We start from the raw sequence: 26,683 nt of genomic DNA on the forward strand, positions 1-26,683 counted from the left end.
TCCAAGTGCAAAGTTCTAAATCTGTAAATAAATTAATGTAAAATGGCTAATATCTTACCTCTTTTAAATAGACAAAATAATTTAGTCACAGAATATATCTACTAGAAATTATTTTTAATATCTTTAGCATATTTTTTAAAAAAGCAACAATTCAATAAAGGATTCTTCCATTGTTCTTTATACAGATTCAAATGTTATATAATTTATCAGTTACATTTATAATCAATAACCTTCCACTCACTGAGTTTAGAAACCACAGTATTTACTGAGCTAAACTCTCTCACAAATAAGGCACAACTACATGATCACAAGTAGTAAATACAATGAATCCAAAAACTAAACAAAATATTCATGCAAAAGTATCTACAGAAGTTATGAATATATGATCCAGTTCAAGAAGTACAGAATGTCATATACATAACTGCATCATGTTACAATAAATTCACTACTTCTACAGGGAGAGAACCTAGCTATTTCCAATTCTATTTTATATAATTTTACATAAATTTAGTAAGTTTATGCACAGTATTCACATTTGCAACAATAACAACTGATCATTAAAATTCAGGCAAAGGGCAATTAAGACAATAATGTGTGGTACGTTATATAATTACAGAATACCATTCATCAAGCTCTTGTCTAGGAATACTAAATTGATGGCACGTTTAAATTTTATGGATCAAATCATCCATGGTTTCATAGCCAAAGTGCATTTAAAAAAAACTGCTATAGTCAAATAGGTCATGAATATCAAAATATATGATCATAATTCGCTTTCCACTTAAAAGCTAAACATCTTTATGCAAATGCAAGGTTAAAAAAAAGTGGCTTTAAAGTTCCCAAAACTATAAAATAATCATAAAGCCTTTTCAAGAGAGATGGGGAACTAACAAATTTGGCAGTTACTATGTAACATTACTGTGAAGAAACTATTAAACTAGCTAATTCCACATTAAGAGGTAGTTGAACAAAATTATACACTGCATTGAGGTTTTTGTGTTTGTTTCCCTCTTTTCTTCAAAATAAACAAATCCTATACCAGCAGCTTGTCTTCTTTCTACTAAAAATTCTGTAGGTATAGTTTATTGTACACTAACCCAGCAAGACTTGATTTTAACTCACGTTTCTGTGCTTGGGTTTAGAATTTACTAACACGTGATGCCAATAGGCTTTGCATTAGAGCTGGAACTCCATACGTGCCAGCTGTAAATCACTGACAAATAGTACCAGCAGACATCTAAAATGTAGAACCAATAAGCACTCAGAAGATGACTTTTTAATTAAAAGAAACAGAAAACTCTTTAATTTTTGTTTCCAAAACACCTTATTGGTGAAATTAATAGCAAAATATTAAGTTTCATTTCTAAATATAATAGCCTAATTATTTGGGGCCTAGGAAGTGAGATTAGCTAGATGAAAAGTAGAAAATCACTCAAATACATATGGTTGTATTTGTTGTCCCCACAAATTTTTATGAATATGTGGGTGGGGGGACAAGGCAGGGAAAGGCTTTCAGTGCACCCAATTAGGAGATGAGTGAACAGATATTCTAAGCCAGAAGAATTCCCGTGAAGTTTCATATCATAAAAAAATAACAATGGTGCTGTGAATATGTTTTTCCAACATGCTTATTAATTTACTTATAAGTGTAGAATTAAGACTATTTGAAAGAATTTATATGAAAATGCATAAATGATTTTAGCTCAATTTTTGTTATCCAACTTATTTTTAATAAAGATCCACTGTATTTCTTCATTCTGTACGCTCAAGGATATATGTTTATCCGAGTCCAGGGACTCAGTCAGGGTCCTTAGTAGCTACTGACAACAGAGTTTACTTAAATGGGTTTTTTAAATAATTAAATGAATATATGGCAATCTCTTTGTATATGTTATAGGAAGAGCATAAACATGATAATGTGATTTCAGCATATTTGAAAGCAAGTGTACATTATAAACTATGTATTGTAAATGAAATATTAGCTCCCATTCTTCCCTATTACCAAATGATTGCACTGAATGAATATATATCTTTACATTTCTTCTTAGAGTAATAAACCAATATTAATGAGTTTTCTCTTCAGATGTTCTCCAATTTTCCAAATTAATAAGACTATGATAAATTAAAGTTCAGTTCCATTGTTCAGCATCCAAATAAACTAATTTTTAATTACCCTCAATTTGCCATTCTGTTTCAGTTCTAGTTATAATTTGGGGATTCCTAAATACATCTGTTTTTGGCAATACTCTATTATCCAACTGTTATTTCAAGGTAATTTCATAGCATTATTTTTGCAAAGTAAACAGATACACAGTTGATATGGAACCCCAAATTCTGAACCTTCTTTTAAAATTTAAGTCAAATTTAAAACTTTAAAAAATTCTTCCCTATTAGGTAAGAAGAGAATATAAAGCAGAATATTTAATGTCTCCTTACCATTTTGTATTTGTTTTCACAGATAAGACTATAGCAATATCAGTTACTAGCTTTAAGATGCAAAATCTATAGAACAATTACAGTGAAGCTGAGCTATGCTTGAGAAGGTTAAACCAAATTACCTTGAAAAAAGCAGATCCATTAAAAAAGCAAATTCAGATTCTTGAAGATGCTGGAGAGACAAAATGAGGATATAAAATGAAGGCTAATCTCAGAAGACTTCCCACTTAAACAGAGAATAGGACCATTATACAACTTCTATTATTCACCTTCCAACTGGAGATGAGGGTGGGAAGTTTTGTAGGATTCTTAATTAAGACTACATGGGAGTTTAAAAATGAAATAGAAAAAGACAAAAAGAAAAATTAACCCTAATCTTTAAAATACAACCCAAGGATAACCATAAAATAAGCAAATTAATTTTCCAGAGGTTTTCATAAAATCCACCCAAGAGAATTTAATCAATATTGTTAAAATAAAAACCATGTTTGAATTCATGGTTAATATTTAAATATAATCTGTATTTGGAACACTTGAGTAGTAAATTTGTAACATAACAATGCAACTGAGCTATGGACCTGTGTATAAGGGAAAAAAAGCTTTATAGTTCTATGCATTTCACAATGAGAATATTTAATATAATTAGAGTGTTACTGTGCAACATATCTGATATGGTAACATCACCCATGTACATTTCTTGACACTAAATGTGGGAGAAAGAAGAAGTAAGCTATGGAAGTGCATTCATGTCATTTCTGAACAATGAAATTATATTTAAAAAAATACATTGCTATTTTCCATCCAAAATTTATTTACATTTCATTGGCTACTTCTAAACTTGGCATGAAAGCTGTTCCAGGGTAAATGGAAAAAAGTAATGAAAGATGGGCTGGAGTCTCACAAAAATAGAAGAGTTTTACTTGATATTGATAACATTCCAAAATATATGAATTCTAATTTGGTTTAGTATTGCAACCACTGTCCAAACCGAATAGTAGTAGTCCAAGATCTCTATTAAGTGTATTTATTAAAAATCTAATGTTAGTGTAATATTACTCTGAAGTTGCGATAACCCATTATCCTTGCAAGTCATTGAAACATGCATCACAGACACGAACAGGCTTCTTGGAAGAAGGAGTTAAGGCATTTTTGGCTGAACACTCAGCACAGAAGATATTTCCACATTGTCTGCAGTGATGCTGTAAATGACAAAAATTAAACATTTTTAAGCATAAAAACTATACCAAAAGTATTATGAGACTACAAGAATACAGCAAACTTCACTGTGAAGGTATACTAACTTTCAAGTGATAAGCATTTAATAATATAAAATCTCAGTATGTCGATTTAATCCCTTAGTTAATTTGAATGCTTCCTATTTAATCAGATACTGTACTAAACATTTAATATGGAATTTATCTTGGAATTCTCAGAAGAACCTTAGAAGGCATTTTAATGCCTTAATAAAGTGCTTAATAAAGTGCTTAATAAAGCACTTCTATCAGGTGAAAAACTATTCCTATTTGCAAAATGTTTCAGGCATAATTTCTTCAATAGGAATATAAACTTGAAACATCACATAATGGCATTATTTTAAATGATTTTTTTATCTCTGCTTTTTCTTCCTTTAAGAGAACCTAATGATGACTGAAACGTATGAGTTTAATACTGATGCACTGGTTCAGAAAATGATTATCCAAGAGAGTAACTCAGTAGGAAGGTAATAACTGAATTTAAAACTAAAATTGAAACACACTAACCAGGAACAAGATTTCATGAAACTTAATTATTCTATGTAGTTGTAAATTAAAGTTAATAAATGGCAAAACTTTTAAAATCTGTCAAATGCAGGACAATTTCGATGGTTAAAACATTGTCACTGAGGAATAAAATCAAGAACTATAGCAATATAACAAAACCATTTACCCGTCTCACTGTTACTGAAAAGCCTTTCCCACAGGCCATACAGTTTTGTACTTCATTGTCTTCAGCCCACTTTCTATTCAATGCTTGTGTATGTTTGATCTATTAAAAAAAAAAAAACATTATAATATTCAATGCTGTAAAGAATGATTGATAATTTCTAATTTGGTGGCCAAGTTTTAAAATGGATAAAATTTTAAAAATCAGAAATACTTTGGTCCACTTCCATTATCAAAAGTTGTTACATAATTAAGTCTGAATGACAATAAATAAATAAATAAAGCAAAGCAAGTTTTATTCCTCAAAGGCATTGGTAATTTCTAACCTTTGGTGATTTCCCATTCATTCTAACCCTAAGGATCAATCCTTCCTTGGAACTCTGAGCATATAATCAGATCACTTCTTTATCACGTAGCAACTCATTCATTCCTTTGTGTTCTTGACTTTTCCCAATAATGACAATTCATGAATGACGTGGCTCTCTAATCATTGGGGTCTCAGATAAGTTCTTTAAATCTTATATTTAATTACCCGTAACACCTGCAATACTGCTACACGGGCAGTAGCCATTCAAAAGTATTATTAAATATGAGATTTTTTTTAAATGTTGAAAATATGCTTTTCACTAAGAGGTAAATTCTAGACTAAAAAACTGCCTCATACACCAGGTGACTTACTTGAAGGGACTGATTCTCTCTGCCCAGTTCCTGCACTGCTGCAGTTGTATTATCCAGCTTTCTTTGCAATTCTAGTACTTTGGTTTGAAGCTTTTCTATTTCACCTTCTCCTTTAAGACACCTGGAATAGATTGCAAAAACAATTCATTTTTAAAAAATCATTAAAGACCCTCTCTGAACACAGATAATGAACTACTTTAGTAACTTTAAGCATAATACATTAATTTCAACTCTGTTGTAAGGGTTAATTTTTCAATGACTACTTAAATACCTGCTGGAGCACTTTTCTCAAGACTTCTATTTTTTTAAATGTGGAATACAACAACCTTTTTATCACTTAGCATGGAAATAAACTAATTTTACTAGACATCAACCACCTTTCTAGTAGTGCCCTCCTTTCATCTTGATTATTCTGAATAGTTGCTTCCAATACTGCAATTTCACCCCGTAAGTCGTCCGTCTGTTTCTCAAGCTCACTGACTCTCCGTTGACTGGACTGCCACTCCTTCTTTATGGTGCCCAAGTTTTCATTTAATGCTGTAATCTGCATGGTAAGTTTAGCCTCGTTTTCTTCATGCTGCTTCATTCCTACTTCTTTTTCTTTTATTTCGGAAAGCTGAGAAAAGGAAAAACAGTGGGTAAAAAACCTATTACAAAAGTAGTGCAAAATTTAAGTTGTTGAATTTTAAATATTGGCAACATAAATAATATTACTTCTTCAGTGAAGAAGGCACTAATAAAACTGATTCCACAAACATCTCTGTAATTTGAACTGACAATGGTCATGACACTGAAATGGTGATCAGCAAGCCTCTTATAAAATCAAACTAAAGTAAAGCAATTTGAGATTCTCCTTTTTTCCACTAGAGCAGGGGAAGAACACATAGTTAGGGAAAGCAAGGTGCCCTGGAGACAAAGCTGGCATTTTCTTATGTCTCAAATTCCAAATGCATCCTTTTGTGTCTATCAACCTGCCAAAAAAACAATACTTCAAATCACTGTGTGAACTTGAAATTGCAATTCTTCAACGAAAACATTCAGCAGTCAATTTATCTGGGGATATTTGGACTTAATTCAACAGAGGAAAGCCAGATGCTTCCCATTTGGCATGCACAAGTTAGGGAAGGAAAAATAGACTTTGGTCATTGTAATTCCAAACTGAAGTTTCCGTTCCCCCTTATCAACATTCAGTTTGACCAAACAAATGAGTTTAACATGATTAGCATTCATGCCATTTACCTCAATCTACATAGTTATAGGTTTGTTTGTTTTTCTGGCACTAAAAGTGTCCCCCCCCATCATGTTTTATTGAATTTTCACTTATATAAACCAAAATATAATCATAGAATAAAATATTTCCAATCACATGTCAGCTATTTAAACAAATCAGATCTCTTAAATCAAAAATTAAATGTTAGGTGAGCATTTGAATCATAACTTTTAAGTAGAAAAATCCTCTTACTGGATTAATTTACAAAATCAATTACAAAACACACCTCCCACCACTAACTTACCAGTTTAGCTTCCTTCTCCATAAATTCTTTCTTCAGCTCATCTTCTTCCTTTTTCATCTGCTCTTTTAGCATTTGCTGGGTTTTCTTCTCCTGTTCAAGGGTTGCCTTCAGGGAATCTACTTTCCCTTGAAGCTCTAATTTCTGCTGAATCAAAAGCTGTTTGGCATCCTTGAGATTTGTTACCTCCTATGAGAAAGTAAGGCCAAAATAAATCATCCTTTATAGTAAAAAAAAAAAAAAAGAAAAATGTAGCTGAAATTTATGCAACTTATTACAATATAAACAAAGAATTTTAGCCTCTTATGAGAGTCTTAAAGTTCAGTATTTCAAACAGTTGATTAAAAAAGTGAAATATTATGTACTTCCTGCTCAACAATCATTTAAATTCAAGTGATGCCTTGCATGCATATGTTTTGATTAAATTTTGTGAAAAATTTCTACCCCCTATTTTCCCTTCATTTAGGAAGCATTTATTGGTTCAACATTTAGGCATCACACACTGTGTTAGGTTCTAGGGATATATATAAAGATGAATTATATACATTCCCTGCTTTAAGGAAGTCAGTCTGGAAGAACATAATGACATAAAGAGGTAAGTAATTATAAAGCAAAATGGCAAGTATCCTGATAGACATAAGAGGTATTATGAGAGCACTCAAGGGAAAATCCAACCTTTCTCTAAGAAAATGACATTTTACAAACATTTTACAAAGCAAATTATAAGCAGTTAATATTTTCAGGTGGCATGCCAGCCATGCTAATGATAGGAAAAATGTTCTAAACAACAGATTATTAAAGGATTTTAGGAAGAAAAACGATTAAAAAAACAATCCCTTAAAATCTTAATTCTAAACTCTTACATAGTTTGAAGTTTACCATCTATAAGCATAATGGATAGCTCTTGTCGATTACCACCTCAACAAAATCTAAACTTTTAGGGTTACTTTGCTTTATTCAGTAATTTGAAAACAAAGGTAACATAGTTTCAGTATGTGTATAGGTATTATGCAACACCAAGAGCACTGTGAGAGTGAGAGTATTTGTCAAAAAACAGCAAAACAATGTGCCTGGCACATAGTATGTCCTAAAATAAATAAATAAAGTGTGTGTGTGTCTACACACATACACACACATACACACACATACGTATATATACACAAATCTTTTTAACAACACTAATACAATACAAAAGGAAAAACAATGATTATCTTCACATACCTTTATGCTTTCTTGCTTGTGAGACTTGAGTTCTTCACTCAATTTAGCAATTTCTTTTTCTTGTCTACACTTAATTTCCTCTATCTCTGCCAATTTACATTTTTCATTTACTAGTTCTTTTTCTTTCAGTGACTATAGAAAAAATGATTTATTTAAAAAAGTTTTAAAGTAAATACTTAAAAGTAATGTAACAAAAATGACTGCTACTATTTATGACTGTCTCTGCCCCTTCCACCTTAGTTAACTTGAGCAAATTATTTACCTTCTCTTGCCTCTGTGTCCTTATTTATACAATATGAACAATAAGATCGTTACAAGGATTAAATAGTTACAGTAACTATTAAAATTAATAGTGCCTGGCTAAAGTTTAGCTAAAGCTACCATCTTATGCTTATGATTATCATCATCATCACTATCTTTATATAGGGCACCTAGGGAGGAGTATTATACATTATCTAATTTAATCTCTATGCTAGGTAGCTCTTTTTAATCCTCATTTTATAGGTAAAGGAACAAAGACTTAGAGAAGTTAAATAAGCTATTAAAAGTAGAACCATAAAACTAAAACAACATCTGCCTGATCTAAAGCCCTTGTAATTAAAGGCCTCTAAACTATAGTTCTGCCAGAATTTTCTAACCTTGAGGCACAAATCATAAATTTCATTCCAGCCTCACCAGCACCATTGCTACAAAAACATCCACCAATTTTTAAATTAAAGATAATTCAGAGGTAATTCCCTGGCGGTCCAGTGGTTAGGACTCCGCGCTGTCACTGGCGAGGGCCTGGGTTTGATCCTTGGTCAGAGCACTAAGATCCCACAAGCCACACAGTGCAGCCAAAAAAAAAAAAACAAAAAAAAACACATAATTCAGGAACTGCACAAATAAAATATACCAAGAACTTCAGGAATTGTACACTTCAGAATAATATCAGCTGATGGAAATATAAAATTTCAATTATGAAACCAAAATTAAAATGTTTCCTAGAATTTGAATTTCTCATTCATATAAAATTTTAACTGATCTTTAAACGTACTGATCATAATACAATGCTTTCAACTTTATAACTTAGCATCATTTATATAAAATACACCCCTACTTACCCTTAGAAAAAGCTGGTTCTTAATTTTAAATGCTAAGATTCTAGATTTAGTCAGAAAATAAAATACCTTTTCTTTCTGTATATCTTGCAGTGCTTTACTCTGCTCCTTCAATTGCTGTTCTTTCTTTGCTAAATCTTGCTCCAAAGTAGCCTTGGTGGTCTTCAGTTCTTGAATCAATTTATTTTGGTTTCCAATTTGATTTCTATTTGAAATCAAGTCCTCCTGTGCTAGAGAAAGCTTCTCTTCTACAGACTTATAAAAACAATTTCCCCAAATTATTATATGTCATTTTTTGGCAAATTTCAACAGAAACATAATAGTTAACAGTTATACATAACAGTTATGCGTAAGCACAGTGGAAAGTAATATACTTTAAAAAAATAGTAAATGGGCGGAAGACCTAAATAGACATTTCTCCAAAGAAGATATACAGATTGCCAATAAACACATGAAAGGATGCTCAACACCACTAATCATTAGAGAAATGCAAATCAAAACCACAATGAGGTATCACCTCACACCGGTCAGAATGGCCATCATCATAAAATCTACAAACAATAAATGCTGGAGAGGGTGTGGAGAAAAGGGAACCCCCTTGCACTGTTGGTGGGAATGTAAATTGATACAGCCACTATGGAGAACAGTATGGAGGTTCCTTAAAAAACTAAAAATAGAACTACCATATGACCCAGCAATCCCACTACTGAGCATATACCCTGAGAAAACCATAATTCAAAAAGAGACATGTACCACAATGTTCATTACAGCACTGTTTAGAATAGCCAGGACATGGAAGCAACCTAAGTGTCCATCGACAGAGGAATGGATAAAGAAGATGTGGCACATACATACAATGGAATATTAGCCATAAAAAGAAACAAAATTGAGTTATTTGTACTGAGGTGGATGGACCTAGAGTGTGTCATACAAAGTGAAGTCAAAAAGAGAAAAATAAATACCGTATGCTAACACATATATATGGCATCTAAAAAAAAATAGTTCTGATAAACCTAGGGGCAGGACAGGAATAAAGACACAGACGTAGAGAATGAACTTGAGGACACGGCGGTGGGGGGAAGGGAAAGCTGAGACAAGTGAGAGAGTGGCAGTGACATATATACACCTACCAAATGTAAACTAGATAGCTAGTGGGAAGCAGCAGCATAGCACAGGGAGATCAGCTCGGTGCTTTGTGACCACCTAGAGGGGAGGGTGGGAGGGAGGTGCAAGAGGGAGGAGTATGGGGATATATGTATACATATAGCTGATTCACTTTGTTGTACAGCAGAAACTAACACAACATTGTAAAGCAATTATACTCCAATAAAGATGTTAAAAAAGTTAAATTAAAAAAAAAGTATGTTATGCCCTTCAGTAAGATGATGTAAAAGAGAAAGAATGCTAGATAACTCTCTTGCCTATGCAAAATACTTGTAGTATTTTCCATAGGCAAGTATAAAATAATAAAACTGAAGCAATTCCAAAGCTTCTAGAAATAATCTGTAAGTATTTACTAGCTAAGTGATACGAAGAATATCAAATAAGTAGGAACCATATCAAACACACTCAGAGAACATATACATAATGAGAAGATACGGGGAGACATGGGAAAAAAGCAATTTAAAAAGAGATAAACATGACATTATATATGCATATATGTTTTGTAGGATCTATGATGGCCCTTGACATGCTAAAAGGTTTATTTAATAAATAGAAAGGGGTTTTGGTCTTGGAGAAAAAAATGTATTTCAAATCTGCCAGCCTGATTAAGTGAACTAAAAGAGGAAAGTCAACCAGACATCTGAGGCTCTACTTCTAACAAGGCCATCACCCCCATCCTCTTAACTTCTCATCTATGTGGTAGAAGTAGCGCTGTCAGTTGACACAGTCCATAGTTACTAACTGTTCGAAGGCCCAAATATTTCAAGAAGCTGAAGCTGGGGGAAAGAGCAACTTTTTGACTCATTAGGTTTTGATTTGGAGGTGGATATGGTAACAGGTGGGGAATGGAAAATGGCAGGAACCTTGCCACTCTCAGCTGCTAAGGGAAATAACTCTAAGATGCTCTTCCACCATCTAGAAGAAGTTTATCTTTCTTATTCTGGAGATACAGTTTCTTTGAAAAAAAGGCAGAAGATACAATTCAGGAGGAATCACTGCTATCTAGGCTTGGCTATAGTAAGCATTTGATAAAGAATCGATGAAAACTAAATGAATAAATGAAAACCTTATTTAAAGGGCTTTACTTAAGCTTCCTGAAAGAGATTATTCCTTACAAATAACCCAGTTCAGAAGTCTTTTCTGATGTAAATCAAATTTCCATTTTCAATGGCTTCCACTAGAACACTAAGAACTGTAAGACTTCCTTTTTGGAAAAGACTTAAAGTCATCTAGTCCTTTACTAATCAAGCAGCTAAGCTTTAATTGAGTATACTACTAAGGTAGACAGGAAGATAAAAGATGGTCCTGGACTTAAAGAAGCTGACCATACAGCCTGGAAAACAGAACCAGGGTATAAAATGGAAGTTGTACAGGGTATTAGAGCATTTGCTATATGCCAAATGCACAGAAAAACGAGTGTGAGTGTTCTCTGTGGAATGTTTAAAGAAGGCTTTGTGGGCATGTGGGAACTGACCTAAGTATCACAAAAGGTGAGAGTGATTTCAGAGAAAAAGAATAAAATTTGACAAAGCCTAGCCCATACTGTCTATAGCAATTGTAATTAGGTAACAGAGGTCCTGATCTAATGCTAAAGAATACCAACACTTGCTAGAGCCTAAAAGCAAGAATACCCCCAATCTCTGACCAGAGAATTCCAAAATGCCCATGGTTTAAATAACAGCCTATAAAATTCTGAACTCACAAAATCCTAGTGACTAAATCTTTAAAGTCAAGTTCAAAATCTGCACTGTTTTCTGAGCCAAAACATGTTGTTCAACCTTGCCTCTGAATATTCATCTATGTCATTCAGCAGTATACTGCTGTTTCAAAATTTCCTTTTATCTTTCTTGCTTCAGACTATATTAGTTTCATCTGCTCAGCATCTTTTCCCTTGGAGAACTCCCTCTCCCATTAGATGGTTTACTGGGGCTATCTTTAACCCACCCACTGCCACTGGAATAAGCAAATCCCTGAGTAGATCAAGTACCAACCCTGATCCTGAATACCCCAATCACATTATAGTAATGTAGCAAAAAAAGATTTTCTGCACTGTTCTGTGGTAGCTATTGGTTTTTTGGTTTTTTGGGGGGGGGTCTGTTCAACAATTTTTCCTTTTTCTTTCAAAATAAAACTTTAAAATTTTTAGTTATTTTTCTTGATGTCTGATGAAATGACATAAAGAACAGTACTAGGCTAAGAAGGTTTACATTTAATTCTAAACTTTTTATCCTAGAATTTTCACTTCACTGAGGGTGCAAAATTTACAGTTAAACACCACTTCTACCTTTCCTGGAAAACAAAGAATAGCACACAGCATAGCCAGTTTGAAATATCCCGTCAACAAATTTTAGTATTGCATAAATAATCCAGCAGATGGGGCTAAAGGCATAGATCAAGCCAGCCCGTCTTCCATTCTACTGGTGTCTTGGTATACACCGTCAGCCCACAGATGGCAGCCTTGACTTAGGTGTCATGTTACAAGGTTCTGAACCTCTCCCTTTCTCTCTTATACATAAGGTCATATAATAATCACTGAAGCAAAAGAAAAAGAATGGCTGATCCCTTATTCTGTCCTATAAATATTATTTGAACTTTCCTAGGAATTTCTTTCTTTTTTTAAATATTAACTTAAGTAGTTCAGATACCTGTCATTTTGGAAGGATTAACTTCCAAATATCCTACTGTATAAAAAAATAAAATAGGATATTTTGTCAAATCCTATTTTATAAAAATTTGTCAACATCCTATTTTATTAAAAAAATTCAATATCCTATTTTATAAAAAAAATTCTAGTGAAATGATGGTAAAAGAATAAAGGGCTACTGGTCTTCCCCAGTGGCATAGTGGTTAAGAATCCACCTGCCAATGCAGAGGACATAGGTTCGAGCCCTGGTCCGGGAAGATCCCACATGCCGCAGAGCAACTAAGCCCGTGCACCACAACTACTGAGCCTGCGCTCTAGAGACTGAGGGCCACAAATGCTGAGCCCGTGTGCCACAACTACTGAAGCCCAAGTGCCTAGAGCCTGTGCTCCGCAACAAGAGAGCCACCGCAATGAGAAGCCCGCGCATCGCAAGGAAGAGTAGCCCCCACTCACCGCAACTAGAGAAAAGCCTGCACGCAGCAACGAAGACCCAATGCAGCCAAATTAATTAATTAATTTAAAAAAAAAAAGAATAAAGGGCTATGAATCAGAAGAGCTGAGATCCAATCATCGTTCTGTTATTGTGCAAACACTAGGCCTGTCACTAACCAAGCAGGGCCTCAGTTTCGTCTGCAAAAGGAAGCTTTGGAAGAGAGAGTCTATCCACGGCCTCTCAACAGTTGTTAAACTCCACAACAGCCTTATCCCTCTGTCTTTCTCTTCTTGCCCATGTTTACATTTGAATTTTTCTTTCGTGTATAAAATTAGAACATGATGTAGCTTTCGGGCATAATAAAAATAATTGTTGGCTTAATGAAAAACATACTGATTTAAAAGATCTAAGTCTTATTACTGTGTTATGCTCTTGGGTAAATAATACATCCATATGAAGAAAAAACGTGATTTCTACAGAACTTCTACAATCAGTCATTAGGTTTCATCTTCTCTACCACCTCAATGTCCTTTGAATTCATGCACATTCTGCATCCTTACTACTACCAGCCCGAGCCGCCACCATCCGCACTTGGACTACCACAAAGTCTCCTCTCTCATCCCAACGTTCAGCCATGTTCCCCTACAATCCATTCCTTCTCCTGCAGCCAGTTATTGGCCTAAAATACAAATCCGAGCAAATCCTTTCAGTGGTTCCCTCCTGCCTTTAGGATAAAGTCCAAACTCTTCCACAAACCCTCCCTGACTTTCAACAGTATTGTAAAGGAAAACTAATAATAATTTAAAGCTACTTAGAGAATATAGCAAGTTAAGATACTTTCTAAATGTCAGGTGGTATTTTTTTAAAAGAACTCTTGCTAATTGTGAACTTTATATATATAAAATATCTACTGTTGGCCCTATGAAAATTCTTTTACCCAATCTCCTGTTTCTTTGTCAGATCATTAGTCACCACTGATTCCTTCACTTCCTTGCACCCTGTACATTATTCAGCCCTTTTGTTTCATATTCTCTCTCCCATTAATCTCTTCTGTTCCATCCTCTTTAACTCCAGTTCTAATCAGCTCACAGCTAGATTACTGGAGTTTATGGAGGAAGGAAGGGAGATAGCCTCTTAACTAATCTCCCCAGCACTAGTTTACGCCAGACCCAAACCAGGCTGCTATCTATAAACCAGTTCCAGGTTGTTGCCTAAAATATATCTTCTTCATTTTATTCCTCTGCTTAGACTCTTCATCCCCCCCCTCCCCCGCCCGCCGCCAACCCAATATAAAGTCCAGTCAGTCGTCCTTGCTAGGCATCTAAGATACCTCACAGTTTGATCCCAACCTTTTTAACTTTAACTTCCAAACACAAACCAGCACTCTAGCAAGACAATTATGGTGACTGCCCCCTGGCTTTGCTGGCTCCCACTGCTGCACCTTTTCTCAAATGTGCCCCTGAGTGAACTGATCTTTCTCAGGACTCTCTGTGTATTCAAATTCTTATATCCTTCAGGACCTGGTCAAGTCCTACCTCCTTCATAAAGCCTTCCCTATAGCAGCCTATGAATAAAGTATAGACGTAGTATATTTATGTATATTATATATAAAAATATTCTGTGATTTTCAACAGAATTTTTCAATAAGGCATTTTAAATTATGTAAAGAAACAAAAATCCAAACATAGGAAAGAATCAAAAAGCATACTATTTCACTATGACAAAAAAGAGAAATGGCTAACTCTTCTGTGAGAGAATACAAATGTTCCATTTCCCTTAGAGAACTGATACCTTAATGCTGCATAAAAATTGTTTACCCTTTTTCCATAGTCTTCATTTTAGTAAAAATGATACTTTAATCAAACAGTATTGCCAAGGACAAAATATCCATATATGTTTAGATAATTAAGGTTAAGTTTACTTTGAGCTATAATCTCCTAATTTTAATCATTATGCATTCCAGTAGTCTTGGGAAGTTGACTAATATATAACACTAAAGTTAATATTGCTTGACAAGCAACAGTAAAATTGCTTGCATTTTCACAAGTGGTTTACATTTAAAACTCCTTAGATTTTTTAACAGCAGTCTGTTTTAAAAGTTATTTTTTTTACATAAAGGCAGCAAAGTCCTTAGATAAGCCAATGTAGCAATTAACAATTTCCAAATTATTTCTATTGAAGATGTTATTCTTAAATGCCTATATTTACATATATATTTTGTTATATAAAACAATTTAAAAAGCATGTTTCTCCAAATATAATAATTCAACAGAAAACAAGCATGATATTCCATAAACACTAACATTCCCATGCCCATTTGGGTTCAAATCAATCATTTAATGAATGTCTATAAACAACTTATTGGTTTTTATGATATAATATAGTTCACTATACCTTAAGATCTTGCCTTGTGGCAAGAAATTCAGATTCCTTCCCATAGAAATCAGACTGAAGCTGTTTTAGACTTTCCTGACTTTTTTCATAGGTATTTTGTAACACTGATATTTTCTGTTTCTCTGCTGCAAGTTCCTGTGCTGCTTGTGTTGACTGCTGCTGTAGTTTATTCTCAAGTTCTGTCTGAAACATACAATAGTTATTTAAAACAGTATGCATACCAAAAACAAGTTACAAATATAGAATGAAATCCACACAACTAAGATTCCTAAGAACAAACTGAATTGTAGTTATGCCCTAAAATTTTACTTTAATAAAGTGTAACTTACCTTATAGTTACAAAATTAAAGAATTACAAAATTCAACAAGTCCCAATTTAAACGACAAAAAATGAAAAAGCAATTAAATAAAGAAAAAAAAATTTCACTGAGAATTCCCAAGTACCAAGGTCTCAGGAGACTGAAAGTAACAACTACATTCTGATGGAAGATACAGTGCTGTATGCTTTAAAAGATGATATAATTTAAGGTTGAACTATGGGAAATTTCTACATGAAATAATTAAAAAGCCATTACTAAGTTGAAGTATATTGTTTCTACTCCTTGAAATTCAAGAATAACTTAAGAAATTTCTACAGGTCATCTTTATTAACATCAAAGCAGAAAAAGAGAAGAAAATGTTGCAAAGGTACAACTCCTCTAAACTCTAAACCTTCAGTCTTTAAGAAGATTCAGGAGATATGCACAAATTATGACATAAATAAAATATATGTAAGCATAGCATGAAAAGAAGCACTTGGCTTTTAAAATAAATACACTTCAATGAAACTGCTGTTGAAGTCATCAGCGACCCCCTTGTTCCAAAATACAATATTCATGTCCTTGTCCACATCTTATTAACATCCCAGCAGTCCTTCAAACAGTTGATGATGCTCCCTCTTAGAAACATTCTTCAACCTGGTTTCAAGGACATCTTGTGTTTTAGATTCTCCTCCTACCTCACTGGTCATTCCATCTTAAAATCTTTTACTAGCTCCTCCTCTTTTGTTTGATCTCTCAATACTGTATGACCCCAGGGTTCAGTCTCTAGCCCTCTTTTATTCTATATACAGTCTCTATTTAGAAGATCCCAACTAGACTCATTTTTATTAAGAATATAGATATAAAGTACTGTAGTTTACAGCTAGGCCTTGAAATATCTTTTTAGGATCTGTTAGGAATAAGATTGATATTGTATTGTGTGTAACCTGCACAATGTGGAAAGCAGATATATCTGTGCAAAATCTTTGCCTCTGTGCTGTCAGTGTGATGTGCTTTCTGCATGGTTATATACTACTAGTGATTTTATCAAAACTTCTAAAACTTAAATTACATGGTAAAAGATCTGTAAGAGGCTGCATAAATGTTAGTTGGCACATAAAGACAATTGTAGAAGTTGAAGACATGATTGCTATATTTCAATGTTTATTCCCACTCAACATATTGCCTTCTAAGCTTTCTTTTTTTGTTCAAAGCATGATCTTAAAGATATGTTTAAGTTAATGGATGTAATGCAGGGTTCCTACACTGTATTGGCGCATGTTGGTGGCCCTCTGTGCCCTAGATATATGCACACAGGGTGCAAGTAAAAATCTACAGAGTGAAAGTTGGTTTGGATCCTCTTCATTTCATTTGTTTAGCTTTTCTGTTATTTTTCTCTACTTACAGGTATTCCTGTGAATAAATCCTTGTTAAGTTAAAAAATATATATTTTTTAAAATATTGTTTATTTACAATTGACTCCTGAATTTATGTCTCTAGCTCCAACCTCTCTGCCTGAACTCTGGGCTCATTATATCCAAGTACTTCCCTGACATCTTCACTTGAGTGATTGACAGATACCTATCTCAAGTAGAAATCTTGATTCCTGACAGCAACCCTGCTCCTCAAAAACATGCTACTTCCCCCAATAAATATGGCCATCTATCCAATGGCCATCTATCCACTTGCACAAGCCACAAACCTAGAATTATTCTAGACTCCTCCTTCCATCATCTCTCACCATCTAACCTATCAGCAAGTCCTGATGACTCAGCTTACAAAAGATATTCCCAAATCATCCACTGCTAAGACTTTAGTTTACGCCATCATCTTGTACTTTCTAGACTACTGCAATAGTTTTTCAATGCCTTTCCTGCTTGCTCCTTTATGTCCCTTTAGTCAGATCCCACCATTCTCTGCTCAAAATCTCCTTATCGATTCTAATTATCCTTTGAACAAAATACATCATTCTCTGTTATCTTATAATCTTCAACTTTGTATGTTTATGCTTTTACCCCTGTCTACTTCTCTGAGCTCATCTCATATTACTCTTCCTCTCTCCACTATACTTAACCTACACTGGTCTCCGTTTTTAGAAAATACCAAGCTTGTTCTAGCCTTAAGATCTTTGCACTAGTTGTCCCACCCCGACCACTACATGGATGGCTCTTGTATTTCATGTATCAGCTCAAATCTCCTCAGAGGGGCTTCTTTGATCACCCAACCTTTTAGTAGGACTCTGTCCCATCACTGTCTTTCACATCACCCTGTTTAAGTTTCTTCCCCCCAAGAAAGTTTAAGTCCATGAGAATAGGTTCCCCGTCTGTTCACAGCTACACCTCCAACACCTAGAACTGTGCCCATGGCACAGAATAGGTGCCTAGTAATATTTCTTGAATGAATGAATGACAAATAGATGGGAGGTAGACAAATAGAGCCCAGGACATCCATTAAGAGACTTTTATAGTAGTCCACATAAGAGAAAAAAATAGCCTGGACTAAGACTGTGGCAGTTGGGAAATAAGAAAAGGGGATAGATTCAAGAGAGCTAGGAGGCAGATTGCCAGGAGGTAGTGCTAACTGCCTATGGAGGAAAGGGGGTTCATCACCCCACACATTATCTGACAACATCCCACATTACCTCCAATTTAGAGTCTTCACAACGAAGAATTCCTGGACATTGTTTTTCGTGTTGAAGACTACACTGCGTTTTGTTTTTTTTTTTTGGTAGAATACTACTTCTTTTCTTTAACATTTTCCCTCCCACAAATCTAGTTTTCTTCTCTTCAATCACCTTTATGGGTCAAATAAGCCCTCTACAAAGTCTCAACACTGATCATAATTGCCCTCTGGGTTCATATTTGGGCCTTCATTTTACTTACTCTAAATGACAGGCTCATTCATTCATTCATTTTTTTAAAAATCATTGATAGCTTATTTGTTAGAAAACACAGTTCTCTGACTTTGAGGAATTCAAATCTATTAGTGGGTAAGTTAAATAAAAGAAAATTAAAAAAAATAAAAAGATCAATGTAACAGCTTGATAATGGGTTTAACAGAAGTAAACCCAAAGTTCCAAAGGAGAATATAGGAGGGTCAGTCATTTACAATTTATCCTTCACAAGCTTATCAGTTTTTGCTCTAAAACAGGTCTGACTACATTTCTCCCTTCTAAAGATTTTTACCTTTAGTCTTCCAATATTAAAAATTTAAAGTGGAAACAACTATACAACATCTACTGTGATCTGACTTCATCCAATTCTGTAGCCTTATCTCCCCTCACTTCTCCACTTACGAGGTATTCCAATAGCAAATTTTCTATAATGACATTTTTTTAAGTTTCGCAAACTTTGCTGATATTGTTTCCTCTCCTTTGAAATATCTAATTTCCTCTTTTTTTTAACCTTTCAAAATTAGGATAGTCTTCAAAGACACAGTTCAAATGCTAGCTCCTCTAGAAAGCCAGTCAAAATTTCCATTAAGTTCTAATTTTTCTCATTCTCCTTCTTACTACAGTTCTCTTTTTCCTTACATACCTGATTCATTAAATTATAGGCTACTTGAGAATAGGGGCCATTTCCTATTCATTCTGTATTCCCACATTAGGTTTCAAATAAGGTTGGTACAGGAACTGATGACTTATATAGCCTTGCTGGATCCTTTATCTGTGACTCCCAAACAATCACAATCACATTTTAAAAATGTATGTATATGTGTGTTTCATATAGATAGATATAGATATATATGGGGTGTGTGTGTGTGTGTACACATACATATCTATACCCATTTAAACTTTATCCTTGTTTTCCTATTTCACTGTGGCCCAGTGAAAAGTTTCCAGAGACCATCACTGTATGGTTTACCATGCACAATGACACTCTTAGATCATAGTTTGCTACACTTATATATAATATCCAACAACTATTTTGCTTCCCCATGGCACTGGGCACACACAGTACTAGGTACTTTAAATACATTATTGCAATCTTTTTTTTTTAATAGATCTTAATTGAAGTATAATTGCTTCAAATTATCTCAACCTTTACAACTCTATGACCCTATTTTATTTAGCTCAGAAAGATGTATCACTTTCCTGTGACCATAAACCTAATGTGTGTCACACAGAATTTAAATTCAAATTTGCCTGGCTCTAAAATGTATCTTCTTTCCATGATAGTACACTGCTCCTCAATAAAACCAAACAATTCTTGCCTTTCAGTGATTCTCTAGGTACTCCAAATTCCAAGTCAAATTTATAGAGACTGGCTATCCACCCAACACTCCCCCAAAATGCTGTCCTCCCCAAGGTTAAAGGTGTTCCTTCTTCTAGCATTCATACACTGACACAAGTGAACTACTGCTATGAATGTTTGTGACACCCCCCCCCCAAATTCATGTTGAAGCCTAGATCAAATGTGATGGTATTTGGATGTGGAGTCTTTGGGAGGTCATTAGGTCATGAGGGTGGAGCCCTCGTGAATGGGATTAGTGCCCTTATAAGAAGAAACACAAGAGATAATCTCTCTCAGTCATATAAGGATACAGCAAGAAGACAGCTGTCTGCAAGCCAGAAAGTGGGCCCTCACCAGACACTCAATGTGCCAGTGCCTTTATCTTAAACTTCCCAGCCTGCAGAACTGTGAGAAATAAATGCTTATTTTTTAAACCACCTAGTCTATGGTATTTTTGTTATAACAGTCCCAAGTAAGACAACTACCAATAAGAACATTTCCTCTGAATCTCAAAATCCTTAAGGTGTCATCTAGTAAAGACATGCAAAGTACAGGCAATATATATTAATCATAAATCTGGAAGAAATCTTATTATAACTAATAATTTAATAAAAAAGAAAATGTGCTAAAAATAGTTGTTGGTTTTTTTTTTAATTTACTAAGTCATGATGTTATAAAAATGAAGATCTAAGGAAAACTTGAATATGAGGCTAATAGATTTTGGGAAAAAATGACCTCAAGATATCAAATCATAGAACAAAATACATACTATGATAATTATATCCTGATGTATGATTATATATAACACACACAAAAAAAGGATAGACAAATTTGTCTACTCTTGTTTATGTTATTAGAAAATTACTCTTTTGTAAAATGGCCATAATAATAGTTATAAAAATAGTGGTCAACATAAAATATGTATTTGTGGGGTTAATTTTTTTTCTCTAGTAATGTGACAAGCCAACTATTAATAACATGACATATTTTGTTTGTTTTACATACTAGGGATCTTATATCTTTCTTCTCCATGAACTAATTAATATGCACACACCAACAGTGGGGAAAACCTCATTTTGTTCAAATATTAAGTTCAATCCACTTTTATCAAGTCTTAGTCTGGACAAGTATTAAAACTTACTTAAGGATGAAGAACGGATGCTTAATAATAAATCAGGATAGGTTTGGAAATGGAAACCATTATGATATAACTTAAAAAACCAAACAATTATAACTATATGAAACCTATACTACTGAATATTTAAATATATCTCAATTTGTGATTTTTGTTCTTGATTATATTCCCTTAATGATGATAATTTATTTTTAAATTCCTTTAAAATTTTCTAATACACTAGAAATGTATAAATTATTCTCTTAACATAGTTAGTTATATGTTATTTTACAAAAAGCTAGTTTTATGCCTATCAGACAAATGATTAGTGCTAGAATTTCAAATAAGAATTATCTAACAACATGGTTATAGTGAATGGAAATCCAGACATAGATATTTAGTCATATAATTAAGTGCATTTATACATTTAACTTAGAAAAAAATTTGAGCATATGTAAAATTTTCTTTGTTGTAACTCATCTGTGTTACTATCATACTGTTATTTTAACTGCAAAGTTTTTCTTCCCATAAAAAGTAAACAAATATATCACTACCTTCTGTGAAACAGCAATTTTAACCTCTCCTTGGAGTGCTTCAATTTGCTTTTTCTTCTGTTCAGTCAATTGCTTTAGCTCATTTATGTTACTCTGAAGTCGTTGTTCTTCTTTTTCCTTTTGTGTTAAACTATTCTGGGCCTGTATGACTTGTCCCTGCATTGAACTGAGCTCCAGCTTCAGCTGATGAGAAGTCTAAAAGAAAATAAAACCTGTTTAGCATTCATTTATCCATGCAACACACATTTATTGAGTACCTATTCATGCCAAGCACTACTCTAAGTAGAAACTACTGAGTCTATTGGCCACAAATAATCAGTAGTAAACCCAAAAGAAAAATCCCTACCCTCATGGAGCTTTCATAACTGACAATATTCACTACTGGATGACATGCTGGATTAATCTTCAATATTTGTTTAATCTTCCCTTCCTTTTTAACTTATAATTATACATTTGGATAGAGCTTGCAAATGAACTAGATTAATATTCCCTTATATCATAGAAAAAGGGAAAATCAACATCGATCTTTAGATTGCTGAAATGTCTACTGTTTTGAATATTCTCAAAATGCTAACTGCATTCCCTGACGGTCCAGTGGTTAGGACTCGGTGCTTTCACCGCCAGGCCTGGGTTCGACCCCTGGTCGGGGAACTAAGATCCCTGCAAGCAGCACAGTGGGGCCAAAAACAATAAAATAAATATTTTTTTTAAAAAAATGCTAAATGAGCCTGTTGGCCACAGTGAATCAGAAAGGATAGCTTCATATTAACTGTGATAAAACCAAAATAATTTTTGGCAAATATGTTTAGTATCTGTCTGATAACACTAAACTATACCACACAATAGTTTCCTCATTTAGAGATTTGAGGCATATTTTGCTACCACCTTATTTTAACAATCTACTAGGACATATTTCTGTTCAAAATTAGATATCATATAGAAGTCACACTGAGGTTCCTCTGTGGCCAAGGTGAACTACACTACCTCTCACCCTTCCAGCCAAAGTCATGTTTTCATATTTTATGCATATTTCATTAAGAACCTAATTTGAGCATCTGACCATTCAAAGTTACTTTTGAAAAAGTTTCAGTTCTATATATGGATGCTTCAGCTTATCTCCAATACAAAGGGAAATATTTTTGTGAAAACAGGAGTCAGGTAGTGTTAATAATGATGATTATGTTATGATAACCAATGATAAATAGCTAACATTTGACCATTTATTTTGTTACAGTTGGTATTCTGAGCACTTTGAAATATATTAACCCATTTATTTCTCACAATAATCCTATGACACAGATTCTACTATTAGCCCCATCTTACCGCCGAGGAAACTGGAGCACAGAGAGAGCAAGTCATCTGCCTAAGACAAGGCAAAACAGCATAGCTAATAATTGGCAGTCAGGATATAAATTTGCACAATCTGGATTCACAGCTTGGGCATTAACCCTCCATAATTTTGCCACTTACATGGCTGGCATATAAAGCACAGGTGTCTTCTTTCAATCAACAACCAGAACACAATCACACTAAAGACTTGTCAGGACTATGTTTTGCTGCTTTATCAAATCTGATCTCTAGAAAACTACATGCCTGGACTCTAGCTGCTAGAGGTATGTCTTCAGAGAATAACAATATATATTATACCCATTTATTTACTCATTTGCTTGTTTTTTTTGATGGAGAACAATAGAAGCATTAACCATAGAAAAATCTCTTAATTGTTATACAACCATTATCAAATATGCCATTAATATAAATGTCCATGAAATAAAGAGCCCTTAAAATGTCATTTCTATGGAAAATCTATTGACTTTTTTTATCCATAGTAATGTACCTTAATCTAGATTATCTAATTATAACTCTATAGTTAGTTGACTCAATTTTCTACCTTTATTAATTATAATCCTTTATTTTGGGCCTTTTATTAAACTAGCTTAAATCTTTTTAGTAGTAGGTAGAACACAAATGAAAAAACCTTCTTTTGACTTAAGTATTGTGAAAATATTTTGAAAATATAAAGACCTTATTATGCTTTACATATTTTTTGTTATAGAAAAAAAATCTTACCTCCTTCTCTTTTTCAAGTGACTTTTTCAGTTCATTCTGTTCCTTATGTGTGCTTTCTGTCTGTACTTGAAGTTGTTGCTTTAATTCTTTGCACGTTTTCTCCTAAAAAAATGGAAACTACATTATGCAGAAAATATCTGTAGTGAATTTAAGAATTTTGGTTTACAATCTCAGTAAGATCCACACAAGGAAATAAACCAGAATCACTGATGATTTAAGATGGGACAAAATCATCCATTTCAATTAAAAAAACAGGCAAATATTATAGCAGTAAATGGGGAGGGAGAGGAAAAGGCTAAGAGTTTCTATTATCAACCCATAGTCACAATAAATACTTTAGATAATATTCAGACAAGATTTTAGAATACTTTGGAAACCACATTTTTATGTCACAGAATTAATTAATTAACATACTATTTTAAAAGTAGAATAATGGGCTTCAAAAAATGGAAGCAAGTTTTTTTAAAGTATTGAAACAACAAATAAAAATAATCACATATAACTTAAGAGGGAAGATGTACAGATAGATGTTTCCTCCAAACAGAAAGGAACACAAAAGTAACATACGATAATCATGTTTTTTATGCTACTCAACACTTTCACTGACCTTCATATTGAGAACAAAAGAATTTTACTTTTGCTATTATTCTGTGTTATTCTGGGTTAAAATATTTCTGAGAATACATTCCTCTTTACGCATTTCCTGAGACTCAGATTTTTTTTCTCTATAGTTTAAATATTTTTTACAGTATCTCTAAGACATGGTATTATCTAGAGTTTTAGAAAATTGAATAAAGAAAGTTTATAGCACCACAGTTAAAAGTCATTAAGATCTTTCTGGTCTTCTTTTTTTTTTTTTTTTTTTTTTTTTTTTTTACAGTCAAGTGAAAAACATTTCAACTAGTAGCTATACTCTCTGTGGAAGTGTCCCTGAGGACAAACATGCTGCAGTCCTTCCCAAATCTAGCACCAGACCCAGAATAGAGAAAGACTATATACTCAACTGAAAATTTTCTGGGCCATTGGAAAATTACACACACAAACACCAATATCTTTTTCTCAGGTTAAGTAATTCCAATTCCTTTCCTCTAAGAACACTTAAAATCACTTAAATGCAAGGTGAAAAGTCAACAGTGAATTAAGCAGAAAAGTCACTACATTTTAAATAAAAATCACTTCTACCTAAGAAAGTAAACATAAACAACTAACCAAATCTAATACAGCAGCTTTTCCTTTCTGATTTTCCTTTTCAAATTCACTTTTGGAGTTCTTCAAAGAATCAGAAACTTTTGATAATTTCTCTTTTGCTGCAGAAAGCTCTGCTACTAGAGTTTCTTTCTCCATCTTCACTTTTTGTAGTTCTGTTACTGCCGTGTGAATTTTGTTATTCAATTCCTTGTGCTGCATCTTTGCATCTTGACTTAAATTTTCAATTTCTTGTTTAAGGACTTTTTTTTCTTCTTCTTGCTTGGTAAGCATTTGCTTAATATTTTCAAGCGCTTCAGATTTCTTCTGTAGATCCAACTTTGTATTGGATACTCTAAATATTTAAGAAACAATTTCTTTAATAATGTATAATTTACCATTCAAATTAATAAATTATTGAGTTTTGAAACTTTCTTGTGTAGTTAAGAAGTAAAAATAATAATTTAATGTCGTAAAACCACACAACCGAAAAATGCCTTAGAACATCTGATCCAATCATTTAACAGATGAAGATGATTTTCCTCAAGTCAAATAAATTAGTGGTAAAGCCAAGACCATCTAAGCCCATGACTTAATCCAGTGTTGCTGACCACAATGTATCCCCAAATAAATCTGTGCATATAGCAAACCCTCTAGTCTATGACAGCCAGAAATGTTTTCCCATGTACCCTAAAGAACCTATTTATTATGTTAGCCCCCATGCACAGAGAACTCTGCCTCTTTCCTTGAAAAACTAAAACACATTATGTGTTTGCCAGGTCCTAAACTTCAAAACACATAAGGTAACCAGGAAAAATAAAGTTAAAAAATAGAAGAAATATTTCATTTCAAACATGGAGGAAAGACAAAAGATTTACTTTAATCCTAGAGCCTAGCAGATTATATAAAAGATTTGTTATCATTTGTCCTTTAATATAAGTTTTCTACACCAGAATGAATTAAAAAGTTACAAGAACCTGAAACTAGCACAATACTGTAAATCAACTATACTTCAATTTTTTAAAACAGGAAAAAAAAAAGTTATAAGAATGAGGAAATGAAAATATTGTTTTAAGAAAGTTAAACTAAAGACTTTGCTTTCATAAAATGAATAAAATTATGCATATTACATATCAAAAGAAAAGAACACATTAAAGATCAACCATTTTTTAAAGTGAAAATGAAACTAGGTGCAAAGTAATATTTCTAGAATGCATACTATTTCCAATGTACTTTACTATCAATGTATTTTATTATAAATTCAACAATATGTTAAAGAGAGGTTATTAAAAAATGTACCAGCCACATAATTGAAGTTGGGTATTAATACAATACCAGAACTGCATCTATAACTTGAAGTTTTCTAACTTTTAGTCCCAGAAACTTACTTTTACTTTCGAAAAAGTAGCTAGAACATATGAAGGTACATTCACAGGATCCTGTACCTCATGGGTTTTTAAAGGTCTAAATAGAAAAGTCATTGTACTAATATTACTTTACCATTTAATATAGTTAAAATCCCTGTCAAGCAACCCTAAAATTGGGACTTGATATATTTACTATGCTACTTAACTTTCCCATAAGTAATTATTATAAAATCATAAGACTATGTGAATCGAAGAAGGCAAACAGAAATAAAGGCTTTCATAGTGACTGTAAAACTTAGTTTATTTTTTAAAAAGTCACTTAAGGAAGTAATAAATAAATCCACAATCTGGGAAACCTT

The 26,683-nt window shown here is 33.3% G+C and overlaps 1 protein-coding gene and 1 long non-coding RNA gene across 4 annotated transcripts in view; both read right to left on the reverse strand.

Annotated features, from left to right (window-relative positions):
- LOC309609246 overlaps positions 1 to 26,683 on the reverse strand; it is a 388,908-nt gene that overhangs the window by 95,543 nt on the left and 266,682 nt on the right. The gene's annotated exons all lie outside the window — the stretch shown is intronic.
- EEA1 (early endosome antigen 1) overlaps positions 94 to 26,683 on the reverse strand; it is a 130,119-nt gene continuing 103,529 nt past the window's right edge. For 2 of the 3 annotated variants that reach the window (XM_082350419.1, XM_082350420.1), the window contains 11 exons: positions 24,982 to 25,312; positions 23,773 to 23,874; positions 21,703 to 21,897; positions 15,504 to 15,686; positions 8,938 to 9,123; positions 7,769 to 7,900; positions 6,551 to 6,736; positions 5,414 to 5,652; positions 5,037 to 5,157; positions 4,363 to 4,461; positions 94 to 3,635 (listed from right to left, as the gene is read on the reverse strand). In XM_082350419.1, the coding sequence (XP_082206545.1) occupies positions 3,513 to 3,635; positions 4,363 to 4,461; positions 5,037 to 5,157; positions 5,414 to 5,652; positions 6,551 to 6,736; positions 7,769 to 7,900; positions 8,938 to 9,123; positions 15,504 to 15,686; positions 21,703 to 21,897; positions 23,773 to 23,874; positions 24,982 to 25,312 (1,897 nt within the window). In that variant the 3' untranslated portion in view covers positions 94 to 3,512. The remainder of the gene's footprint in view (positions 3,636 to 4,362; positions 4,462 to 5,036; positions 5,158 to 5,413; positions 5,653 to 6,550; positions 6,737 to 7,768; positions 7,901 to 8,937; positions 9,124 to 15,503; positions 15,687 to 21,702; positions 21,898 to 23,772; positions 23,875 to 24,981; positions 25,313 to 26,683) is intronic. The other variant, XM_082350421.1, reaches the window with a different exon arrangement.

Source organism: Balaenoptera borealis (assembly GCF_965194805.1).
Source record: "Balaenoptera borealis genome assembly, chromosome: 13".
In the NCBI taxonomy this organism is placed as follows: Eukaryota; Metazoa; Chordata; class Mammalia; order Artiodactyla; family Balaenopteridae; genus Balaenoptera; species Balaenoptera borealis.